Genomic DNA, 26,664 nt, shown 5'->3' with positions numbered 1-26,664 from the left:
TCAAGGTTTCTGGTTAAAAAAATATAAGTACATATATTTTTAAACCATCTGTTCACAAAACACTTCACTTCTCTTAAATAAAAAACACACTTCAAATATACTATACACAACCAATTCCTCTTGGTTAGATCAATTCAAGGTAAGTACATTAGACTTTGACACACCGGTGTTTCAAAAGAAAGACGTTACGGGGGGGTTAATACGCAATCACTTTTTGACAGTAATGACAGTTCGGTCTTACGAAAATAAAGCGTTCCTGCGGGAAGAAATACACCCGTAGTCAAACACACTTAGCACCAAGAATTAAAACAAGGGAATAGGAGATAAAAAATCATAGGCAATACCTTTGTCAAGGCAAATAGAAACAGAGGACACTTTCTAAAACGTAGATAAAAGTCAATAGGCCTGTGCCAGTGTCAAATGGAACGGAAATCCTATTGTCGAGGATCACACGGTTAGAACAGTTCACGGTTAGCGATTGCCTGGAGTACTTAGATATTGTCAAAGGGAAGCAAAAGTTATAAGAGGGAAGGAAGAAAAGGACAAGCCTTTGGTGAGGAAAAAGGGTTCAACCCAATTCCTCAAGGTCGGACACAGTAGCTTATTCGTTTGAAGCAAGCTGGTGCTACAGCAGTTGTTCCTGGTAGTTCCTGCAGACTCATGGTTCCTGGAGCTTCAGTTGTGGGGACAAGAAGGAGGACATCTGGAGCAATCTGCACTACCCAGGGATGAAGCCAGCAGCAGCGAAGCAACGGTGAATAAAAGGTGCGCTCCTTTAAAACAGGAGAGGGCTCTTCAGATGGCGATCCGTACCACTACAGCATGTGCAGCGGTTTCGACACATAAGATGATTCTCTGGCTGTTGAAGGTGAGCTGGTTGATCCCACCAGGCTCAAGGCACCAGGCTCAAGGGAAGAAGACTCAGGACTGGATCTTCTCTGTCGTTAAAGGGTAGATAGCTCAGGACTGCAGCAGGGCTTCACCGGGACTCAGGAGTTGCAGCAGCCGTCTTCTTCTCCTCTTCTCTTTGGTCCTTACAGTTCCCGTAGCGACTCTAACTTCCGGCCAAGAGTCCTGCCTTTTATGCCAAAATCCCCCATTCACACAGCCTGGCTGTCAATCACCCAGCAGGGTGGTTGTCCGGCCCGGACAACCACCTCAGCCAATCGACACAAAGTGCGACCCGGGTCTCCAAGGAGACTCTGTGCAGGGGGTTACTAAACCCCTCCCTCACATTCAGCCCACCTAGACACCCAGACGCCAAAGGAGGGCTTCTGGGCAGAAGCCCGCCAAAGGACGGCGAACAAAGAAGGCAAACCTGGTTTGGCGCGAAAAGTAATACACAAGAAGGACTTTAACAAAAAGAAATGGCGACTAAACCTGACCAGAGCCAAAAGAAAATGTATTTGGTCAAGCGGGTTTATGTTTGTGGCTAATACAATAGCCTAAAACAGTACCACGTTTATATACTATAATCGCGGTAGAAAAGAGGTATAGACAAAAAAGAATAAGTGTTTACCCTTTCCAATACTTCATGTAAGATGGGGTGTATAAAAGTGACTTCATAAAGTTAATGGCAACTTTACCTGTTTCTGGGGGACAGTAGTCAGCCCCAGCAAAATGTAGTCCGGGGGAAGTCTCAAAGACAACCCTGCGTCACTGCACTGAAGACGCTGTGTAACACACAAAAAAGGGGGGTCTTAGGGAGTGGTGTGGCTCCAGAGCCCAAGATCACACAAACAGTAAAAATACACACAGCAAAGACACTGTAAGAGTGGGAAAAAGGTCCACACTCTTACCAGGTGGAAAAAATAAACCCCAGAAATCCAGCAAAGCTGCCGAGGGACTCACTAGGTGAGGGAAATTAGCCATAAATGAGAATTATCCCTAAGACAGGATAACGCAACATTAATCCCATGACAAGTCATAACCTACTCCAGGGGAGTTGCTAGGTCTGGAAAAGACCCGGGGCTACGCTGATGTCGGAACTGTCGGGACTGGGGGCTAGCTAGTCTTTTGGCTGTAGCTCTTGAGATTCTATCCGGGGCTACAACCAAAAGACCAGGGGCTATAGCCCCCTTAGCCCCCCCCTAGCAACGCCCCTGACCTACTCATATGGCTTGCATATTCTACAGTAAATTCGCAATGCAGTTTCGCTTTAAGACTAAGCACATCTGTGCAGTGACCTGGGCACACAGTAGCCTTCCACCCAGCACTGGTGCTGTTTCAACGGGGGTGCTTTACACTCCAGCCAGTTAGCGCGAAATCAATAGTTAGGGGCTGGTTATTGAAGCCGAATGCATCAAGCTGTCTATATAATGAGAAGCAGCTTGCACCGCGTGCTCTGTGGAAGAGAGAGGGCGAGAGAGCCAGCCAGTGGGAAAGACGGGGGAGGCTGGGCTTAATCCACCAGCAGCGATCTGTTTTGTTCACAGGAGGACAGCGGCTAAAGTGCAAGCATAGGAGAAAGTGTAAAGGGGATGGACGTGAGCTCTGTTTGTGGAGAAGGCAGTTGAGCTGCATAGACCCGAGCAGCCACAGTCACCCTCGGAACTGCTTCCCAGGCTTCTGGAAGAGCGCATTGGAAGTTCGGTTCCACAGAAGCGCCTGGCATCCCATTGTGTGACAGAGCGCGACTTTGGGTATCCAGCATGCTTCCCAGAATGCTCTCCGCGCTGCTTGGTGCCATGGTGTGGTGGCAGGGCAGCCATGCCCTGCGGATCCTCAGTGGTGAGTATAGCGAAAAGTTGATGGGGAGGTAAAGTTGTGGCGCTCAGAACTTGATGTCGATTTTTGCTAAACGTAGGGAAATTGGAGCAGGACACAGTTTCATTGATCTGAATGTCACTTGTTATGAGAGGCTTGATTTGAAGGTCTTATGCGAAGGCTACAGACCCAAAATAACGTCTGTGGATAAAGCACGTTGGTTTAATCCGGTTCTCTGACTCTTACCTCCGCAATATGTTTTCTGTTTTTAAACCGGTGATTGCATGCATTTCGGGTATGGTGGTTAACAGGTTGTTTATTCAAAGGTTGTTAATAAACGGTCCTAACAATTTTAATTTTTGACGTACTTTTTTAAAGAGAGTCTGCAATAGGCACTAGAATCACTACCCAAACGGGTGCCAAGAAAAGTTTCCCAATCTTGCAACAGGTGCTCTTTGCAATCTGTGGCACTGGTAACGGGTGTATTGCGGATGTGCATTTTTGAAACTCGGGAAGAGGATTTCGAGCTGTGCCTCTTCGCGCGAAGTCCACTGTTCCGCTTTTATTATTCTGCCCTGTCTGCTTGCTTCGAAACTGCGTTGTAATGAGTCCCGCGCGCCAGACTCTTCATTTCAGTGCACTTCACAAGCCGCGGTACATTTTATCGACCATGATATTGTTCACTAAACAACTGAGAACACTGTCTTCCCGGGTCAGCTATTTTAATGGAAAATCGCTGTGACGCGCTCAAATGCTGAAGAAGTTGGTCGAAACTTGCCAACATCAATTCCCCAGTTTCCCACCGAATAAAAAAAAAAAAAAACACGCAGCTGGTAACATGTCAGATTTGCCATTTGCCACGCTTTGCCTCCGCCAGAAATGACAAGCATAAAGGGGGCGAAACCTCGGCAAATATGCTTACTTGGGGATAAACAGCTCCATGTGCCTATAAGGCGGTTTTCGTTCACACTCAGTGACAGGTGCTTTCATTGGTCCTATCACACTGCACATGTGTGATTAAGTGGCTACGTTCTTGAACCATCAGGATTTCGCTAGAGGTAAAGAATGAGAAGAGTGGCGAGCTGTTCTGAAGATTGTGGTACTGACAGCCAAGCGCACAGGACCCCTCCGGGAGCCATGACACTGTACAATTACAGCACATTTAATTAAGGAGCACGCCAGAATGTGCCTTACAGGATTGCACCGTGCACGAGTGACCTCCCGTAAAACGCGACCGCCACTTTAAAACATCTGTGGCCTCGTAGGAGTGTTTTAAACACAGTGCAATTCGCACATTGCAACACAAAAAACAACAACAAACATATTTTACTACTGCCTGCCTCGCTTGCTTTAAAACCACACTGAGCTGAGGCGGGTAATTCACCTGCCAGGATTGGAAATCAGCTTTTAAGTCACTTTTGTTCCTCTTGGCAAAATATCCTAGCTCGCCTGAGGGCAACATTGGAATTTTAGGTGCAGGACATCAGACCTGCAAATCACGTTGTGCTAATGCTTGTTTTGGGTCAATGGGATGTTGTGGCGCTGTCCATGTTTTTGATGGCTTCCCTTTTGCTGTTCGATTTTAGTACCTTTGGCAGACTGTAATGTTTTCACCAGAGCAAAGGGGCACCTATGTTGGGGAAAGAGACGTCAGACCATGGCATCATGTGGCATGAAGTTACTGTGTCGCATTCATGACTTGATGCAATCCGTGGATGATTGTACACTGTATTGAATATACTCTGGTGAGTTTCTGAAGTCCTTTCTGTTAGGCGGTGCTGGTTGAATACACTAATGGTGAAGCAGACCACATATCGTGCTACTGTGCTTTAAGTGTTGTCTTTGGAAGGAAATCATGACATTGTGAGCTTTCAGATGGAGTCTGTAAGACCTTGTGCTGTATCCCTGGCCTTTCTGAACAACATCCTAGTGGGTCTATTGTCTCCCCAAACTAGAACTATATGGACCTATTATGTCCCCAAAATGTAATCCAGGGGGAATAATGTCTCTACATACTGCATCTACTGTTTCATTAATTTACAATCCAGTGTATGTAATGTCTCCCCATTGTACTGCCGAGTGGACCTATCGTCTCCCAAAACTTCAACCAACATCTCCACTGTCCTTCTAAACTAGAATCCTGTAGATCTACTATTTTAACCAACTATAATCCAGTGGAGCTATTGTGTCTCGAAACAACAACCCAATGCATCTAATGTCTCCCCATCAAGGACCCTATGGTCCTAATGTGTCCACAAACTGAAATAGAGTGGAAATACAGTCCCCGCAAACTACAATCCAGTAGATGTATAATAGTCTCAAATTATAATGCAGTGAATCTAATTTCTCCTCAATTTACAACCCAGTGGATTTATTCCCTTCACAAACTACAGAACACTCTCTATTTTCTTCACAAACTACATTGCAGTGGATCTGCTGTGTCCCCAAACTGCAACCCAGTCTAAATACTGTCTCCCCAACTACAATATACTGTATCTATTGTCTCCCTAAACCACAATTCTGTGGCTTCATTGTCCTTTGAAACTACAATCCAGTGAATTGTCCTCAGCTCCTGAACTACAAACCAGTGGACCTACTGTCTCCCCAATCTACATTATGATGATTTGTATGTCCCCCCAAACTACAATGTAGTGGATCCATTGTCTCCCCAAACCGCAACCCAGTGGATCTATTGTCCCGCAAAACTATAGCAATTGCACCTTTTTGTCTCTTAAAACTACAATCCATTAGATCGTTTTTCACACTAAACTGGAATCCAGTGGATTTACTGTATCCCCAAACTACAGCAAACTAAACGTATTGACTCTCCAATGTATAAACAATCCCTTTTTGATTAAGCCCTGCAGCAACTAAGAAAGTACACTCTGTACTATTCTGTTGATTGTAGTGATTAGTAATGTGCACAGTGAAGCTCAGTAGAATGTGTCATTGTTAAGAGCAGGATAGGACGTGTCATTCTATGGAAAAGGTGTGATAACCTCACGTGGTGGGTGGTTCCTTGAAAAAACGAGTAGTTAAGGGACTCAGGTCTGATTAGATTCCACCCTTAGGACATGTGACGATTAGTTCCAGGCTCATCTCTGTTTGGCTGCATCTTCTCTGGATGGCAAACACATGGGTCACAGCTGTTCACAGCACTGGCAGATGCAATTATCCGCAGCATGCAGGATTCCCTAGGCACAGCCATTACTGCTCAGGGGCAAGGCATGTTTTTATTTCCATTACTATTGTACTTCTATAGTGGGGCACCCAATCTTTGCTGTAGCTTAAGAATGAGGGAACAGTGAAACCAAGTGCATAACATATATGCAGTGAATATCAAAGAAACCAGATGTTCCTCTACACGCATCCTGCCCCCGATGAATCAGACCATTTTAGATATTGAATTCCAAAGGGATTGATAGTCTTAATGGGCTTGTTTTACAAAGACATCGTCAATGGAACGGCACCATCATAAAACGCTTTAGTAAATCTGGCCTGATATGTTCCCAGGGAGTTTTCTACAGCCATATGCCTCTGTTGTGACATTTCCTGCTGCCAACCCATAACAGCCAGATTGTGTACCAGTTGCTGTCTATGGATGAACTATACACTTCTACTACATTTTATTTGAACTAAAATGAAAAATACACTGGCCGCCTACTGTTGAACTCGGAGAACGGGTTTACAGTTGGTAGATGATCGCTCGGGGAGGCAACAGATGAAACAAAATTCATGGCTGCATGTTATAGAAAGGGGATTTTTCTTTTACCACTGCACGGGCCAGTCAAATAAAGCCAAGCACTTACACCCCATTCCATCCCCATTTTACTGGATCTGTTTCTAACCTATCATCAAAGGCCACGTGGAGATTGCACCTGGGGTTATGATTGCTCTAGCAGGTCAACAGTCATCCTGCCAGGATTAAGACAGGGGAGCCTTTCCTTTATCCCCAACACGACACCCCTGTGGAGAGCTAAATGGCATCCCAGTTCATGCAGTCCACAGGGCAGTCTTCCGGAAGCTGAGGGTCACCCGCATACGTTGGAAACCGCAGACCACAACTCTTGAGACGCTGGGCTAGAAGGGCCCAACATATATGCTTTGAAAATGCTGGCATGAGGCGGCAACCTTCTGTGTCAGGCCACACGCTTCTGCAAAAAGAGTCATAGGCACCCATTGGCACAGTGGTGTGTGGCGTGCACTCGCCCCGTACACCAGCTCTTTAGATGTTATGGACTACCACTACTATTATATATAACATATAATGAACGGTGAGGGATCATGGGAGTCATAGTCTAAAACACCTGGATAGCCTCAGGTTGCTGACCCTTAGTTGCTGTGATGGAGCACTGGACCCACATAGATGTCCTTGGTTTTTCCACTAGTAGGCTGCACCATTGGCGCATCAGGGATCACAAGTGCCACTATGCTCACTTCCAATACCTGCTTAAGGTGTGTGTCATAAGCTTCCATGCTGTCACCTGAGTAGACATGCACTCTAGTCAGTTTCCGTTGGACCGAGGGAACAGAGGAATCCCTTTCGCCACTTCTTGAACTTAAATATGCACATTTCCAAATCTGCCTCTACACAATTGTGGGGGAAATACGTGTCTGCCTTGTAAGGACCGCTTGCCCTCTTTAACATGTTAACGTGTTCCAAAAACGTGGATCTAAGTGTGGTATGCGTGGCCCAAATTAACAGGTGCCATACCTTGAGACCTCACCACAACATTAAATTATGGTGCTTCGCTTTTATCTTTTCACCGTCACTCTTCTCATACACAGTGGGTGTATGAAGTGACTTCCCATCGTGCTCACACCAGCCAACAACTGCATGTCATTCCTTTTGCACTGGCCACTTGACAGGTCTTCTGCATGGTTCTCCTAGTAGCCCTGCCCCAAAGTGCTCTGCTGCAATCTTCTGGCCGCACCATACGCTTTACAAAACCCCGAATAAATAAGTCAATATATTAAAACAAGGTTAAGGAGGTGTTTGGGGATGGCGTAGGCAGGAAAGGGTGGGAATGGCCAAAGGGATAAGCATGGCCATGGGCAGTCAATGGGTGGGCACAATTCCAAACAACACCTAAAGTTTTTGTGTCCCTCCTCATATGCCATTCCCCCCTAACTGTACTCCAGTGAAATGGTTTTGGTTTATAGGTGGCGCAATCGCTACCTAATATAGCCCAAACTAAAATATATATGCATGTTAAGATACAAGCTTATTGGGCTAAAACGTAAGATACTATTTTTACATTTAAATGTATCTCTAAAAAGTCATTTTCATAATGGACAGGATTCAAATAGGTCGTGGCCTTCTACACCGTATCTAAGTGCTGTAAGAGGCCTGGGCCTGGGAAATTGAAATGATTGCCACAGTGGCAGGCTGCGCGAAAAGTGCTGAGTGTTGCTACGCTCGCCCTGCTGTCCAATGACATCATGAAAAGCATGAAGTGATGATTATGCAGTTTGTAAAGATGCAATTACTTTAAGTACCCATCGGGCACCAGCGAGCCAAGGTAATCACATTAGTAGTCATTTAGCAGCCTCCATATTAATCATAACCATTACGCCCTAATGGCTGCTGTTTGCCTCGCTCTCCTGATACGGGTTATTTGTCATATCTCTCCCAGTGCATGTTTTCCCGTGATGTGTCGCAAATGCAGTCAAAGGTAACATCATTCGGTAATTATGTGGTTTTAATTTTGCCCCCCAAAAAAGATGACGCTTTTTTTATCGGGCATTCGTTTATTGGGGTGCCCTGAAGCATGGTATTTAAGTGATTATGTCCCCATGAAGGCAAACAGGGACTGATTCGTGAGAGTTCCTGGGTCGCAGCTTCATGTGGACTGCTTCAGCGGTGGGCCTAGTTGGGGGCATTGGTATTGGCCGGCTCTGGGTTTAGAATGTTGGCTATGATTGTAATACCAATTGCATGTTAAAATGACTCCCTCCTCTGGCGTCGGTACCTGAGGGGCTGATAAAACCCCCTTTCCGTGTCCTCCGCACCCCCTGTACAAACACATACTGGAATTGCGATAGTGGCCTCGTGGCTCCAGGGTCCACCGAGCCCGGGCATTCAGTGTCCCATGACCTCATAGTAAGATGGGATTTGGTAGGGCGAAACTGGGGATGCAATGAGGGCCGCTCTCTTATATTTCAAACGTGCTCATGCACTCCTAGTGGGATATTAGTGCAAGGCTAATGTGCACCCTGGTCCTGCTCAGGTTGGGGCAATGATAGATTTACACTCCTAGTGGGATATTAGTGCAAGGCTAATGTGCACTCTGGTCCTGCTCAGGTCGGGGTAATGGTGTATTTACTCTCCTAGTGGGATATTAGTGCAAGGCTAATGTGCACTCTGGTCCTGCTCAGGTCGGGGCAATGATAGATTAGCCTTGCACTAATATCCCACTAGGAGAGTAATGTGCACTCTGGTCCTGCTCAGGTCGGGGCAATGGTATATTTACTCTCCTAGTGGGATATTAGTGCAAGGCTAATGTGCACCCTGGTCCTGCTCAGGTCGGGGCAATGATAGATTACTCTCCTAGTGGGATATTAGTGCAAGGCTAATGTGCACCCTGGTCCTGCTCAGTTCGGGGCAATGATAGATTTACACTCCTAGTGGGATATTAGTGCAAGGCTAATGTGCACCCTGCTCCTGCTCAGGTCAGGGCAATGATAGATTTACACTCCTCGTGGGATATTAGTGCAAGGCTAATGTGCACCCTGGTCCTGCTCAGGTCAGGGCAATGATAGATTTACACTCCTCGTGGGATATTAGTGCAAGGCTAATGTGCACCCTGGTCCTGCTCAGGTCAGGGCAATGATAGATTTACACTCCTCGTGGGATATTAGTGCAAGGCTAATGTGCACCCTGGTCCTGCTCAGGTCAGGGCAATGATAGATTTACACTCCTCGTGGGATATTAGTGCAAGGCTAATGTGCACCCTGGTCCTGCTCAGGTCAGGGCAATGATAGATTTACACTCCTCATGGGATATTAGTGCAAGGCTAATGTGCACCCTGGTCCTGCTCAGGTCAGGGTAATGACAGATTTACAGGGGTTTCCATGAATCTATTATTGGTTATCTTCATGGTGCCAACAGTAGCACCAGTAACCCATATTTGCACGATTGTTGCCACACGACAATGTCTGGAGTTTAGCTTCCAACCAGCATCAGAAACACGTGTAGCTTTGAACAGGAGAACATTACTTGCTGTCGTGTCACTGGCTGAGCCATCATGCCCACGGGGTACTTACTAATAAACCACTTACCGAGCTCTGCCTCCTCTTGGGTACTACAATGATTCCCCACAAACCTCAATATGTACCATTCAAAATGATTGATTAGGTACCCAAGAAGAACAAAATATACCCCTTTATTATTTAGTAACACTTGTTACTAACTTAAACAATTATAGAGTTGAATTGAACCTGTATTACTGAATTCTATCACCCAATAATAAACTCAGGAACAGGCCCATGGGGATATGCCTGAAGAATATGGGTGAATGAGTCCCACCGCTTCCGTCCACTGGGCCAGGTTCACTCACCTGGAGTCTGGTAATTCACCCCATGCAACCGTAAAAGGCACAGGTTCAGGCCCAGACCCAGGGTTCTTAATGCCTTTCTTTCTGGAACATGTGATGCTCTGCATTGACCTATGTCTGCATGCATGGGCATGGCATGGAACAATACGTGTGTCTATCATTACAAATGTGATAGCAGTCACTGCACCATAGGTTCCTATGAACTGCAATTCCATGTGTCCTCATGCAGGATAGCAGGCACAATCGCAGGGATCAGAATACTGATGCCTGCAAACCTGCTTTAGGATTCCTTGTACAGTGCAGGAACTAAACACAGACATTCCAATCCAGCGGATCCCCACAGGGTTCCTTCACCATTTAGGGAATCCTCTAAGAATGGGGCGGGAATGGAGAAACGCGGGCAGTGGCGTTTCCCTGGCTTTTTTCGCATCAGCCTGATTTAGAATGAGGATGAAAGATGGTAAAGTGTGTGTGTGTGTGTGTGTGTGACACAATGATGGCTGCTCTTCTGGTGTACCGGGATGAGAACTGGCCACACTGCCTACTGAATCCTACTATACTGCAATACCAGCAGTCATCTCAATCATAGAGGTGCAAAAGGCACAGCCCGTTGGGTAGACCTCCTTCATCTTGTGTGGTAGAGCAGGCCGAGAGCAGGCGTGCATCGTCAGGAGGAGTGTGAGCTGAAAGCAGTATCGACCCAAAAAGATAGGTTCAATGGTTACAAACTACCATGCCCAATCATGGTTCTGTGCAAATGTCGGCTTTTTATAAAACAATAAAATCTAATCAACTAATTATAAAAGACTCGGAAAACCCACCCCTTTAAATGAAACACAGAGAATGCAGACATTTCTGAAAGTGTGCTCTGGGTAGATGAGCAGTGGTTTTCTGAGAATAGATAGGCAACAATGTCACTTTTCAAGTATATTTCTTTTTGAGAAAAGGTAGCAGAGGCGGGCTTAAAGTCACTCTGATCCAAAAATGTGGATCAGGGGAACAGTGTCTTTGTTCTTGGCTTTGGTGCGTGACAGAATGTTGAGCTGGATTTCTGTGCCGTTTTGATGCAGTCAAACCGGCATTGAAATGTTTGCAATCCTAATAATGATCAGCATCAATTCGGTTAGATGATACTGGATTTCCGATGGGTCCAGTTGGCGTTCGAGAATTTGATACGATGATGATGGGGCAGCATCTGATTCAGCGGTGAGATAATGGTTTTGCTGGGTTGAGTTACAGTTCGAGACAGGCGAGTCGATGGATTCCAGCAGTGAAATCGGTGCTCGAGTCAGTTGCTCCCACGATCTTGAGACTACAATTAGGTCAAGATTGGGCAGTCCACTTCAATGGTTCGTGCTGGTGCCTCGATGTTTCAAAATGCAGCAAGCATTTACAAGTGTGCGTAAACAGCTAAAAGCAGCACTGCAGATCCTGTGAGGACATGTTAATGTTAAAAGATATTTATACCACGCACTATCACCACCGTAGTGGTCCCCTGGCACTCTGGCGGATCTGAAAGAAAGGGGGGTAGATTAGGGCAAAGTTTGGAGAAAGAGCAAGGGAGCTTTGATGTACTGTTGGCAGCTTCAGTTCGGTTAATACAGTTCGCTTAGCGTTTTGGTGTGGTATCCATCGGAATCGGTCATGTGCTGTTTTGTAAGGCTCTGTGCCATTTGTTTGTTGTTGCAGTGTAGTAAACTGCGTGCGGGTTGCTGTGGTTTAAGAGGCATGGTTGTGTTTGAGAGGTGTATGAGGAGGGGTGAGGTTTTAGTAGGGTTGGTTATTAGCATTGATGTCTGAAGGAAAGCAAGCTCATTTTGTGTGTCTTTCAAGATTTAGATGAATGTCTTTGTTACTTTGATCTAGTTTCAGCATGACACAAGGCTGTCTCTCATCTCTCTGTCCATATGTTGCGCTGTTCAGTCTCTACAATTCTATCTTTGTTGTTACTCAGGCCAGCCCTTACATCCCAGTCTGTGCCTGATTCAAACTGGTCCCTGTGTATCTATCTAGTTGTGACCTATGCCCATAACCATAGCTCTGTCTGTGTGCGATGTGCTACAGATCAGTCCTTACCAGCATGTCTAGATTGACGCAAGGGAATCACCATACCTATGTATCAGATGATTTTTGTTGTGTCTGTTGGGTTGGTCATTTAGGAAGTCAGAACATCTCCAGGAATACTGCTAGGGTTTTGTCTATGTCAGTCTATTGAATTCTATCTTCTACTTACTAGCTAGAGTGTGGGTTTCTTAGTGTGGCGCTAGTGGTCTCATTTTGGCTGGCGAGTTAGCTTAAATGGAGGGATTGTTTTGAAAATGGTTGTCTTGTGAGCGTGAGGTAGTAGTTGGATAGTCTGAATGTTCAGTTGTGTTGGGTTGGGGTTTACACATGGGTCATGTTGTTGCGCCACATGGGTCATGTTGTTGCGCCTGTCAGGGGAATGCTTGGTAGTGGGCAAGGTTGATAGTTGTGCCTGTTGTTTGTGTCAGCCTCGTTAGCTATTGTTCTGTCCTGAATGGATTGTTGCTCATGGTCGGTTCTGCCTTGCGTTGTCTCTCTAGTTCTTGCGGGTGGCTCCCTTCTCTGTCACTTCTCTGTGTTATCTGTACCATCATAAGGTTTTTGTCAACTGGTCCTCTTTGCATTTTCACTTTTATTGTTTCCGTTGTTTCCATCTGGTTCCGAGGTCTTGAGGAGCCAGGTTTTGAGTTGTTTTCTGAATTTTAGCTGGTCTTTTGTGTTTCTAATTTCTTTTCGGAAGTTGTTATGGGTTTTTACCGCTATGTGGGAGAAAGAAGAGCCCCCAAGTTTTTTCCTGGCATATGGCATTGGTTCCAGGCAGATTTCCTTGACTGAGAATGAAGTCACTGACATGAAGTCGCTGAGCACAGTCTATCCAGTCTAAAAAATTCTTGAGGTGGCGAAAGAGGATTTCAGTTGCTTCTGGTCTTCTAGATTACTGGAAGTCCCAATCCAAGGGCTCCATGATAAGGCAAGTTCATTTGTGCTGCACTCCCATTCCAGTGAGCTTGTCTGGCTCCCCCAGGGGATGCTCGCCTGCATTGAACCTGGTGTGGTTCCTGTAAAGGCAACATCAATGCATTGGTCCACAGCAGTTCAAGCCCACTGTTCCCAGGGGAATGCTAGGGGACAGAGCACTCCTCTACCATGGATGCCTTCTGTTCTCACTTCACTGGTTGAGGATCTTAGAATGGTCTGCACTTCCAACAAAGGTCCAAAGCATTTTTCTTTTTATTCAAAGAGTCCACAGTGGCTTCAAAGAATGAGAGGATTTACTCATGTTATAAATGCAAAATGAGGCTGGTCCTTAGCAGGCCTGCTGTAAGGGTTCCAATCCAGGTGGTTGCACCAATTGCCCTTTGCCTTCTGGCATAAGTACCTTGATTGCCTTGCCCACATGAATGTGTGGGGAGGGCAGTCAGTGATAGAGGAGCCTAACAGAAACAAACATGGTGGAACCATCCACTCGGCCCCTTTCACTTGTGGCTACTCTAACTCCATCCATTTCCCATGACTGCTGATTTCAATGCATTTCGTTGGTCATTACCCTGATGTGAGAGTGGCTTGTTATATTAGTGCTGCGTTTGAAACACTGCTTCCCAGGAGACAACCTGGGGGAGGGGGTTGGTCATGTGCCCTAGGAGGAAGGTGTTTGCCTTCCGATGGGGGATACAAGATTCCTGGCCATTGCTCTACATGGCTGTGCTGGAGACAGTCAGACCAGACACCAATGCACATCAGTCCTGTCATAGCTGGGTTCTGCTCTCAGAGCTGACACTAGTGTGATATCAAATTGCTGAGGATGCATAATTTTGTGCTCTTAGCAATCACAATTCTATAGCCAGGCATGGCCTATAGTTAAAGATGTACATACCACACTGACTTTAGCGTACAATTATTACGTTTAGAAACAGATCTACAGGAGATTAAAGAGCCACGTGTGTCTCAAGAAACGGATTCAGCAGTTGTCAGGAATGGACATGTGACCTTTGAAGGGCTATGTCCCACTAAAGTACTGGAGAAGAGGGGGCCTGGAGACTATGTTAGCAAAGGCACATGTTTGACTAGTTTGGCATGGAAGATTTCTGAAAGGGGATTCTGATTAGCAATCCCCTTTCAGAAATAGAAATACCTGCATCATTTTAGATAATGCAAATGAAAAAAGCCCAGGCTTTCCTTTCACATTTGCATTGCAACTTGGTGCATCTGAGGACGATTGTACATATGTATAACGTGTACATGCCCGATGTGCAAATGGAAAATGTGTGGCGGTTTCAGGTTAACATATTCTTTTCACTCATTACAGGTAAAGAGTAAATGCCTCCTGCAATTAACAATTCAGAGAGACATTTATCACTTAAATCTGCCAGTGTTTGCCAGGTGGGGAAAAAGTGGAAGAGTCCATAGGAATTCATTGGTATATTCCAGCACAGGAAACCACATGCTGGTAGTTATTCTGGTGAATTTGGCAGGCTGCTTGGAACATTTTACAGACATATGAAACATGTTTAGCTTCACAAATCTGCCTGTCCATTCCAGGAAAATAGTTTGGATTGGAGAAAGTGGTGGCAAAAGTTTACTTCCGATTATAACACCTTCTTTCACGATAGGGGAACCTGCAAAGTGCCCCCCCCCATATGTTTATTGTTACCACAGTAGTCATATTAAGGCCCTTTAGTGTGCAGTCCTACAGCTTTTCATAAATGCTGAGTGGGTTGCAGGTGTAGCCTTTGTAACTTGTGCCATTATTCCATCTTTCTGGATAAAAAACAATGTTCAAGTGAAAGTTCTGGATAACAAACCCATTTAGTAAGTCAATTCCTGTGCTACAAACATGGATTTATTTTAGAGTTTGTGATGATGACCCGCAAAGAAAAAGCTAGGACACAAGTATGCTGCGTAGATAGTTAAAAAAAACAAAACAAAACAAAAAAAAATTGGAGCATTAATACTTGAGTCATGCAGGGTCATGTTTGTCTGATGTTTCTTTTAGTGCAACTAGGGGTTTATATGTGAGGATGTGCCCTTCACTGCCGAGCACTCGGAGCCTGGGTGGGACTAAGGATACCCTCAAACTGAATGCCAAGTTCAAAGCTGTTGCTCATGTAGCCTAAACAAATGCTGATCAGTACTGGATCCAGTTACCTCTCTCCTCCTTTTTCGATAGTACGCCAAGCACATGCAATACTCTCGGCAAGAAGAGAGAGATTACTTGTACATCAGTGTGATTCTTAAACTTAAACATAAATGTGTTTTTAAAATACCCACTGGAAGGGAAAACATAGCCAAACAAATATAAATAATACCATTGATTGAAAGAATGCTTGAAACAGGTGGCAGGATATGGGAATGGATGAGGTAATGGTTGTGAGGTACCACATTCAAGACAACATAACGGTTGACTGGGGAAAACACCTAGCGTGTGTCTGGCCATAGTAGTACTTTGACCGGCATCTTCTACTCTCGGGCAACAATTAACTGCCGAGAGTTCACCCCCCCCCCCCCCAAATCAAAGCCAGCAGTGTCCATTCAAGATGGACACTGCTGTACCAAAACATAAAGCTATGTCTGAGTTTAAAAAGCATGGTTCATGGCACTACGCATGATTATGGCAGTCACATCCAGTTTGATATGATTGGCTTGCCAGGCCTCATTGGAATCAACAAATTGCACAGGATCAACAAGCAAGCAACTGGAACCAATTAAATATGAATACACTCAATATTACTTTCTTAAAAGCCATCACTTCAACCAGTTAAGATGGTACCATTGTTGGCAGTATCGTGTGCAACAATACCATGGAGATATGTGCAATGCTCCTTACTGCACAGAAAGCAGGAATTCACAAGAAACATTTCAGAACCTGCAATGTTATGGTATCCACCATCAAAACTTCAGAGACTGCCCATGACAGTTGATGAGGAACACTAGAAACTAGCCACTAAATATGATGTAAAATGCATAGGTGTGCAGGCTCTGCCTGTGCACCTTTATCTTTAATTTTGCCTGCTAAGTGCCACCTGTAAGTATAAACTACTGCATTGTAAAACAAATAGGAAGGAGATGTTATGTGAGGAAGAACATAAAGCTTCTGTTTAGTACGTTTGCACTCATTAACCGTGCATGGCCTTACCAATACTTATGGCTAGTCCCAACCATTATCTGTCCCTTCCCACCCAAACAAACGCTTCTATACCTCTGCGGGCTAGCTCCATCACATAGTAGAATCACATGTTTTGCTGTATAAGGCCTGCCATTGTTATTTCTAAGCAGTCTTCTGAGATTTAATAGCTTAATTGCAGCTGTAAAGGACCTCCTGGTGTAGTACAATGTGACTTAATCAAGAATGCTTTCAGTCACTTGGTTTATAAGCAATGTTTGTGCCCTCGTTTCTGCTCCTTGCAATATAGTTCTGTTAAACACAAGCGGTGTTAAAACCAACAGTTGTGGCATGTGCTTAGACCCATGACACATTAAAATAAATGCAAGACACAAGTACCAGGCATATAATAACAAGACAGAAATGTCAGATGATGAACTTCCACCATCAGGCCAACCACCGGTCTTAGAAGGACACCCACACCAGATGATGGGCATAGTTCCTATACAAACGCCACTTCCTTTTTCCATGGCAGATGTCAAAAATCTAGTGCCCGGGTGGGCCAGGTGGAAACGAGAGTTTGAAGTCTTTCTAGATGCAATGGGACATCAAGAAGACAGAATGCTTAAAGGCCTTCTCACTCTGACTACAGCTACAGGAGCCATTAACGCATACACTGAATTAAAAATATGTCTAAATGAGCACTTTGCCATCCACAAAAATGTGGATGATAGGCAACACGTGTTCCATACAACCATGCAGTCCCATGGGGAGACAATTGATCATTTTTCCACACGTAAAACACTAATTTTCATCTATATTCCAACAAAGAAACCTTCAAATCTCAACTTATCAATCGCTAAAGTTTAAGAAAAGATTATAAAGGAAACAGCACACTCTATAAAAAATTCTCACATTAGCCATAGTCTTGGGGTATGGCACCCTGGAATGCCTGCAACTAGGTTCAGAGGAGCAAAAGAATAGTCTGTAACATATTGGACTGAGGAATGAGGTAACTTCCCTGAGACGTTTGGAAACAGTAAGTGAAATCCATAAGTTTTAACTCACATCCTGACATTCAAAAAGACCCTGCAAAAGACACTGAAGAAAGAAGTCATTGTTATTTTGTTATTTTCACTGTGACAGATCCTGTTGTCATTTCAGTTGGCCCTCCCCTGTACACAATCCTTAATACAATTGGTTAACTGTGTAGAAAATGTTCTTGGGGTACTTGGCGTACTTCTTGGTTGCAGCTGTTCAGTTCATGACCCTACCCACTCAGGGTACATTTCAATGACCAGGAGTGTTAAACCAAGATGTAAAACCAATCTGTAAAGCGGTTTGCTGCTCCGGTTAATTTTGAAAATATTTTGCAGGCAGAGTGGTTTACAGTATGAGGAGTCTATATCCTCCTTATCCTTCCCACTCTGCCTGCAAATCCACTTTGTTTTAAGCATTCATGTGAATTTCATTGCTGATGTACAATGAATGGATTTCTGTGAAGTCCGCCTGCATTTAGCACCACCTAAAAGCATGCGGATTCCAAAGGAATACACTGTAAGTGGCATCTGCAAAGCGTTATTTGTAAGTGGCATGTAAGTCTTTTTTCAAACCGATTGTACGAGTAAAGACTAAATGCATTTTCACATGTTTTACTCTTTACTTTTGCACTCAGTTTTGCAAAAGGGGAAAATGACATGTACATGTTATTTGCTAACACCAGGTCTCAAGTGTAGGGTAGATCCAGGTGGACAGAGTACAACCACTTTTTTCAGAGGATGGACGCAGTCCCCTTTGGTATTTTGGAGGTTGTGTGTAAAAAATGAGAACATTTGACTGGTTTCCTTGAATTTATGCTGTCTTGGGGATTCAAACAGTAGTTGCCAGGTTCGCAAGCCAGGTACTCCACCACTGCACCATACAACCTGATGAAAAATACGAAACAACTAAAGTTGAAATTCGCGCCTTGAAACACTTGTGTATAGGCGCGTTATAAATGCCATATCATATCATATTTTGGGACTGTATGTTCCAGGGCAAACATTGATATTGATTGTTGGAGTTTAAACATACATATATTTTAACATTTTAAAACACTATTAGAAGAAAATATCCTCTCGTCTTTTTTGGTGGGCGTTGATTTTATGAAAGGCAAATGCCATTCATCATGTGCAATTTGTATGGTTATGTAAAACCAATTGAATTCAATTTGCATTAATCTCCCATATATGCTATTTTCCAGTGATGTCACACCTCACTACTCATGTTAAAGAGTCCCTCCACTTACTTTTTTTTAGGACTTGACCCCTGGTTGACTTTGGCTATCCCCTGCATGCAATTATATTTTTTTTGTCGGGTAAAATAACACCCACGGTGTTTTTCAGGAATGAGTCATTGCTCTCATCACTGACATGGAACCCGAGTCATTGTTAAATATGTCAAATATAATTAATGTGCAAAATGTTAAGATCAGATTAGGAAAAGTTCAAACATTTACAAAGTATAATTTTCACATTGCCTGTGAATAACTGATGCCTAATCCTACTGACCCTTGGGCACTGAAGGAGGCTAGGGTTGAATAAATAAACCCAGATTGTTACAAAATGTCAATCCTTTCAATACTCTTAATATGAGGATATTCACATATTTTATCTTTACTTTGTACGTGTAATAATGTTTTCACATTAATGTTTCTAATTCATGGCAGCCTGCAATACTGAATAAAAGCCTTAAAATAATGTTCTTATTACAGGTTAGTTGTGACATCACAACTGATCTGTAATACGACAACGAGCTCACAGCTGCTCCATACAGAGACATTTTTATGGGAGGGCAAAAGGGGCACTTGCCCCAGGCCCCCACCTTGGATGGGGACCCACAAGGTTGCCAGATATAAAGAAGTAAGATTCCATTGTTCACCAGACTTAAATAGCACACGCCAGGATACTTTATGGGGTGCTGCTGAGGCTCTAAACCTATTGCCTGTCTGTTTTGACAAGTACATTCTGCTCTGATCAATTTATCATGCAACGCGTTCTGTGTTCACTGTGGTATACATAGTTAGTTTGTTCCTGATGGCACAACTCTTGTAGCATTCTTTCTTTCCTGTGGGAATTATGTTGCTTGTGTGTAAAGCCAAAGTGCTAATTCATATTGATAAATTGAGTGCCACAATGGTTCAGAAGTTAGCTCAGTGTGTTAAGCACTCATTGCATAGATATGTGCTCATATGCAAGATTAGAATAGCACATTCCAGCAAGGTTGGCTGAGCCTTTCCTATGACTGAAGTTTATAAACCTGCGTGCATATGTACTTGGTTTTGCAGCACAACAGGTGCTATTATCAGTAATGTACCTCACCAGACAGGGTTTGCAATAAAAACTAACATGTCATCCGGATGGTGAAGGTCTAGAAATTGGATTGTTCAGATGGGGTGTTGTAATACCTAGGCAATCACCTTCAATGATGAGCATAAACTCTTAGTCCAAGAGGTGAAAAAGTATCCAAATTCAAGACTGTGGAACCAAAGCATTCATGCTTGTATCCTGGCTTTGCCAGCAGACGATACAGTGATCCTGGTCAGATCATCTAATATCTCTTACATTACTGTGCTGTCTTCTGTGAAGTTTGCCTTCTCGCATGCTAGTGACATTGTTTAGCCCATTAAGTCATCTTTCTTCTTATGGAGGCCATTTGAGTGGAAGGGATGGTAGACATAAGAGAGCGGACCAGATGTTGTAGGCCTCGGGCAAGCATATTTTAAGGTCTGCTCGTTTGACAAAAAAAAGGTTTGCTCTCTAAAAGTCAAAGGTTTTTCTGCACGTTTATAAATTAATTTCACAAGCCAGTGTTTTGGAAGTATTTAAAGCTTTAAAATACAAAACACAAACCCAGATTACATCTATTAAATCACATTGATTGGTATGCTGGTACTTATATACTTGCCTTGATGATGGTGGGAAAGCAGCTAGAATCATCCCCATTTTGCGTAACACCCTTCTATAATATTTTGTTTTTAAAAATGGTCATGTTTGATAATGTGCTGTGTGTACTTTCCAAGTCCGTTTTATAAAATGTAATTATTTAAGTTCATGGTAACAACTGGAAAAGAAAGTGTTCAAATACAGAAATTGCAGAGTTGGCACAAATACCAGCTTCACCCCTTAAGCAATGAGTGATCCTGGGCATCTTGTTGGATCTTGTATTGCCTAACCTCTCAAAATTTCCAGTCCCTAAACCATTCAAAATTTTCAGCCCTTCAGAGTGATTTCCTTTTCAGGGCATGATCTTCAAAAAAGCTTCACTTACGGTTTCACTGGCTATAGTGTTGCTTCCATTATAACTGTGATATATTGCACATCACATTGTTCCTGTGATCTCTAATGGCAACAGTATTTGAAAACCATGTCCCACTTCTAATCATCTCAGTCTGTCTGGATACAGACACCTTCTGGTAGCTCCTAATCTGCATCCGCTACCCATGCTATGGCATGCATAGCTTTCTCCTTCCTTTCAATTGGTCTCCTCTATCCATGCTTGAGCACTTTTGCATTCTTCGAGGCAGCTAATGTGAGTCTCTGTCTATTCTGGGTTACATTAACCTTTTACATATAGTCCTGCATTAATACTACAGGCGACATACCTTCCTGGATCCTATTGACAAAAAGTATCATGCATGTATACTACAACAGAAGTAACCTCTTTGTAGATTGCTAATGTTGGCCTTCAGATGCTACTTGTTTATCATTCTGATTACATCAAGAATCAAGAGGGTAAGGGGACTTAAAGGGAGTAAACATGCTTATTTTCAATGCTGCGAGGCAGCAAATTAACCTATGGGGTTGTTATCGCGATGGGCACTGGGGGGTCTGTGACCAGATATTCTTGATCACTTCATTTCTTTGGTTTTCGAGGAGGGGGGCCCCAAAGATGTCCATGCCCAGGGCCCCAAAAGTACTTAAGATGGCCCTGGCTCCATAATCCGTTATTACTCTACAGTTGTGATGCCACGTTGCCTGCTGCTTGAGCCACCAAATATCAAAATTCCAGGTGTCAGTACAACAGTTAATTAACGTTGTTACATTTATCAAATTCCTTGCTTGTTAAATAGTGTTCTGTCACACTTTACAATGATTAATTGCCATGGAACTATTTATAGTAGAATGTTTAATTTGTGCACTGCTGAAGTTTAACACGTGTGCAGGAAGCTGCAAATGATTACTTATCTTAAAGTACAAAATGAAAACTTTTTTAATGCATTTTAATAAATGTCTAAACTGTTTTTCTGCAACACATTTAAATCTGCATTTTAGCTTTGTAAAATCCAAATAGAATCTACATTTGTTGTATGGATCAGCAAATGTAAGGTTTCTTACATTAGGTTAAGCAAGAGGCCACATAGTAAAAGAGATGCAGTTCATGGCCATGTATTCTAAGGAATAAAATACCCCTACCATATGTAGAAAGGATATTGCAAGTCACCTCAGAGTTCCATGACCTTATCAAGGAACCTGTCCTTGGACCTTGGGTCACAAAATTGTTCAGTGACTTGCAACATCCTTATAGCATGCCAAAGGGTACACATCAGTAGTCAAAGTGGGTGGGAGCGGGTGGGAGCTGTGCTCGTCTACTTTTTTAAATTAAGTTTGACTGTTTCTTTACTTTTATTTTGAAAAGAATCTGTTCCGGGAGGGTTTTAAACAAAATAAAAGTGTAGGAAGCAGTTGAAACATGCACTTCAGTGCACTGCACACGCTCTTAAATAGCATGTGTGTTTGTTTGGGGGTTTGGAGTGCATGTGGGAGGGGGTGTAGCAATGGGGTTTTTCGGGGGCGGGCCAGCAGGGAACAAAGTTCCACTACTTCTTTTCATTCACTTCGAGCACTGCATATATCTAAATGTGTAGATTCATTGCTTTGTCTTGCATATTCTTCTGCTAGTGTTATATTAATGCATCTGTCTTTTGTTTAATTCGACTTGTTTAAATAAGGCACTGTGCCAGTGTTTATCTTTTATTATAAAATTTCTTAAAACATGTCAAACAATAGCTACTGCTGGATACCTTACCTATGTAGTATGTTTGAAACCCATATTGAAAGCGTGATTGTATTCCCATACACAGATTGGTCCTCATTAAGAGGTCGACGGGTTACTGGTGACCCCGAAACACCAGATTCGACGCCTGACTTGCCGGTCCCACCTGGACATTACAAGTCCCGGCAGAGCGGGAAGTCAGGAGGAGGATTTGGTAAGTCCTCATTCCTATTGGACTCCATGGGAATGGACACTCGCAAGCACTAGCACCGCTGCCAACGGTACAAGTGCTTCTGTGACAAGTCTACCTGCAAGGGATGTTGCACCTGGTAGGGTCGGACCCCTGCAGTCAGACTTGTATTGTGATGGTCCAGAAACAAGGGTGCTGCTAAGCTTATCAGCACCATTGTTTCCTGTCCGCCACACTCATAATGAGGCCCATTTGTACCTTGTTGTTGTGGTTATTTGAATATATGCACATATTAGAAGTATGACATTTAAAAAACTGGTGTAATCGCCTTCTAGGAACCATTAATGATATTGATCCCATTAGTAATTTATAGTCTTGTACCACAGAGCAGAGTGGTTGACTAACCCTAAATATCTGAGCAATCAATTTAACAGTACACTGTGATGAATCGAGGGGAATTCGTCCATTCTCCCCAAGGCGGAGCCTCCCACTGTGAGGCTAGAGAGGTGAACCCGCTTTGCAAGACCCTCCCTGATGGGTCTGGGCAAGTGTGACCTCCCTGGGAGAGACTCGCCTTAGGGGACAAGGACTCCCATTACCCACTATGGAATACAAGGCACTGTCACAGGTGAAGAACAGGATACAATCCAGAGATTTGGCTGGAGACAAAACCAAAACCTACTTTTACAAATAAGAAAGAGGACCTGTCTCTTTGAAAGGAGACCTTCATTTAATTGAAACTAAGAGGCTACAAAGAGAGGACATGCCTCACACAGAGAGAGGGATGACCGGGAGCAGAACGCTGGAGAAAATGAGAAAGCACATAACCGAGCAGAGGCCCTGTAGACATTCCCCTACAGATTCTAAGGTAGCAAGCCCAGGCACACCAACAGGCTGTCTATAATAAACATGTTTTCCCCCAGTGGGTCTTAGTTCTCCTTCCCACGTTGGAGAATACAATGATTTTCAAGTGGTATGGTCCCTATGAAGGCTTGGGAAAAAATGGCCCCTTGAATTAAACTGATATCCTATCCAGATAGACACCAGAAAAGTCTGTCATGTTAACCTGCTCAAGGCTTGGAAAATAGACCAAACTACAAATACCACAATTACTATGGCCACTCTTCCTACTGACTCTGATACTGGGAATATGTCAGTTTCCCTGACCTTTCCCTTTCCCAACAGAATGTCATTAGTAACCTACCTGCTCTCTCAATTCCACAAGGTATTTTCAGAACAGCCAGAGAGGGTCGCTAACTTATTCCACTACATTCCAACGGTGGTATGGAACATTATTCATTTAAAGCTGTATAATATTAGAAGAATATAATTCAGAATGAAATAGATGAAAAGCTCCAGGCGCACATAATCAATTCCTATGAGAGTCCTTGGTCTTCCCCTATTGTCTTAGTTGCAAAGCCTGATCAGTCCTGGTGTTTCTGTGTAGATTTCAGAAAATTACATTCTATCTCAATATTTGACAACTATCTGATGCCACAAATTCACCATCTGATGAAAACATTCGGTACAGCTAAGTATATATCAACCTTAAACTTAGCAAAGGGTTATTGGAAAGTTCCTTTAAATCCGCCAGACAGGGAAAAAATTGCTTTTTCAATGCCACAAGGCCCATTCCAATTTAAGGTCTTGCACTTTGGTCTACATGAGGCTCAAGCCACTTTTCAGTGGCTAATGGACAATCTGATAAAACCATAATCAGCACTTTGTGAGACATATAACTGTGATGACATAATCATTCACAGTTATAGTTGGTCTAAACATGTTCAACATCTGTATGAAATCACCAGAGCCCTGAGGAAAGTCGGTTTAAATGCAAACCCCTGCAAATATCACCTGGCCTAGTCCACAGTGAAGTACCTCAGATTTATCGTGGGGAATGTCCTAACACAACCGCCGGCAGAGAAATTGAAGGTGGTCCAACAAACACCTGCCCCAAAGCCCAAAAGCGACCTTTCTGACTTCTTTGGCTTAACCAGGAGTTATAGGTCTTCTTTTTTGCAAATTACTCTACCATAGCCGCTAACCTAAGGGATAATCTAAAGACCTCCCAGCCTCAAAAATGACTGCGGTATAAAGAAGGCCAAGCAAGTTTTGACGGGCTGAAAAATATCCTTTGTCATTAACCCATCCTTAAAATACCAGACTTTGGAAAAGAGTTCATGTAACAAACAGATGCCTTGAAGGTGGACATAGGAGCGGTGCTCTCTCAATAACACGATGGAGCGAAGCACCCTGTGTGTTGTAGACATGTAGAAAACCTTTTCCAAGAGAGCAATCCTAGGGTACGATGTAACTCGAGGCCTTAGCCATAAAATGGACTGTCATACATCTGAGATATTTCAGATTAATTACAGATCACTCACCATTGACCTGGATGAGCTTAAGAATGGACACCAATGCACGCAATGAGATGGTTCTTGGACTAACAACCTTTTTGTTTCACCATCAAACATCAAAGAGAAAAGAACAAGAAGATGTAAGGGTATCTGATTAATCAAGGGAATTCATCCCTTCTCCCCCAGGCTCCCCCTTTGAGACTATGGAAGTGAGCCTGCTTCACAAGACCCTCCATCAGGGTTTGGGCAAGTAGGACTTCACTGGGAGAGACTCCCCCTCAGAGGACAAGGGCTCCCATTCCTGTGGGGAACTCCCTAAATCATTCCCCATGATTGCATACATGGGACTTTTAGAGGTGTAGAACAGAATCAAATACACGGCACTTGGCTGAAGACAAAAAAAATCATCCTGAGAAAGATGATCTGCCTTTTCTAAAGGAGACTTTCATTCAACTGAGACGTGGCTTCTACAAAGAGAGGACACACTGAGACAAGAGGAAGCAGAGAGATGCAGATGCAAGCAGGGGAAGCTTTGTGGCGGCACCGCACCTGAGAGAGAGGTGGAGCTAAGGAGAGACACGGAGCGAAAGGCTTTCAGAATTGCTCAGAAACTAGGAGCAAAGGGGTGGAAGGCTGGCATCTACAGAGAGGAAACAGAAGAGAAGGGGACCTAAATTCCAGTGATGGCATGACCAAAATGACTTTGTGGTGGGCTGAGTGCCCATCCAATGACACTGAAAGCAGTACACAGGAAAGTCGGCAGAGCGTACGCTTACCTGCAGTGTTACCAGTTCACACAGAGAGATGCGACTGGGAGTGGAATGCCAAAGAAAACAAGAAGGCAAATAACTTGGGAAAACAAAAAGAACCCAACTGTGCAGAGGCCCTGGAGATGTTCCCTTGCAGATTTCAAAGTAACAGGGTAAACAAGAGTCCTGCGAGGCCGTCAGGGAATCATAATGCAACAACTGAGACTCATCCCAGTAAAATAGATGAGACAGTAAAGGTGATGAAGTTGAACTGCAATAATTTGAGAAAGAAAGTCCTGATAAAAGTTGGAAAAGAGTTCATTAAGAGTGGGACGCACATTCCCTGTGAAGAGGAGAACATAACACATATATTAAGACCTGAAAAGCAAGTCAAATCTGAGAGAGAGAATATCCTAAACAGAGAAAGAGAACTCTATGAAATGACAACAAGTGAATCCCCTAAGGGGAGAGATACACCAGACAAACCAAACCAGGAAAAGGGGAACATTACTTGTACAGAAACCATATCCCACCTAAGAACATACATGCTATAACTGTACCAAAGACACATCAGTGGGAAGCCAAGTGTAAGAGAGAGAGTTAAAAAGAAATCCTGGAAGAAAACCGTAAAGAGGAGGGAAAACCCAAAGTGCTGGTGAAGGAGCTACACACACTGATACTCATGGTCACAAGAAACTATTAAAAATGAACCTATTAATAAGAAGTCTGAAGAAAATGAGAAACCTTGCAAGAATGATAATAAAGACAAGGGAGGCATTGTCCAAACTTTATTTTTGGAGTCTAGTGGTAGGGTCAGTTAGAATTAGTTTTTTTGGAGAGCAGACTTTTTTTGTTTGACTATCTGATGACTGGTGCGTACTTTACATATTTAAATAGGCTGGGAACACCCAAATAGCAATGGGGAAGTTAGGCTTTTTTCTTAATATTT

At 43.6% G+C, this 26,664-nt stretch overlaps 1 protein-coding gene across 5 annotated transcripts in view; it reads left to right on the top strand.

Annotated features, from left to right (window-relative positions):
- Positions 1-2,312: 2,312 nt before the first annotated feature.
- The window catches only part of CHODL (chondrolectin), a 381,063-nt gene continuing 356,711 nt past the window's right edge, over positions 2,313-26,664 (top strand). The window contains exon 1 of one of the 5 annotated variants that reach the window (XM_069636400.1): positions 2,313-2,730. In XM_069636400.1, coding sequence (XP_069492501.1) covers positions 2,652-2,730 — 79 coding nt within the window. In that variant the 5' untranslated portion in view covers positions 2,313-2,651. The remainder of the gene's footprint in view (positions 2,731-26,664) is intronic. The other 4 variants (XM_069636398.1, XM_069636401.1, XM_069636397.1 and 1 more) reach the window with 4 other exon arrangements.

This window comes from Ambystoma mexicanum, chromosome 7p (genome assembly GCF_040938575.1).
Source record: "Ambystoma mexicanum isolate Mex_15411 chromosome 7p, UKY_AmexF1_1, whole genome shotgun sequence".
NCBI lineage: Eukaryota > Metazoa > Chordata > Amphibia > Caudata > Ambystomatidae > Ambystoma > Ambystoma mexicanum.
This window is presented reverse-complemented; position numbering and strand designations above follow the sequence as displayed.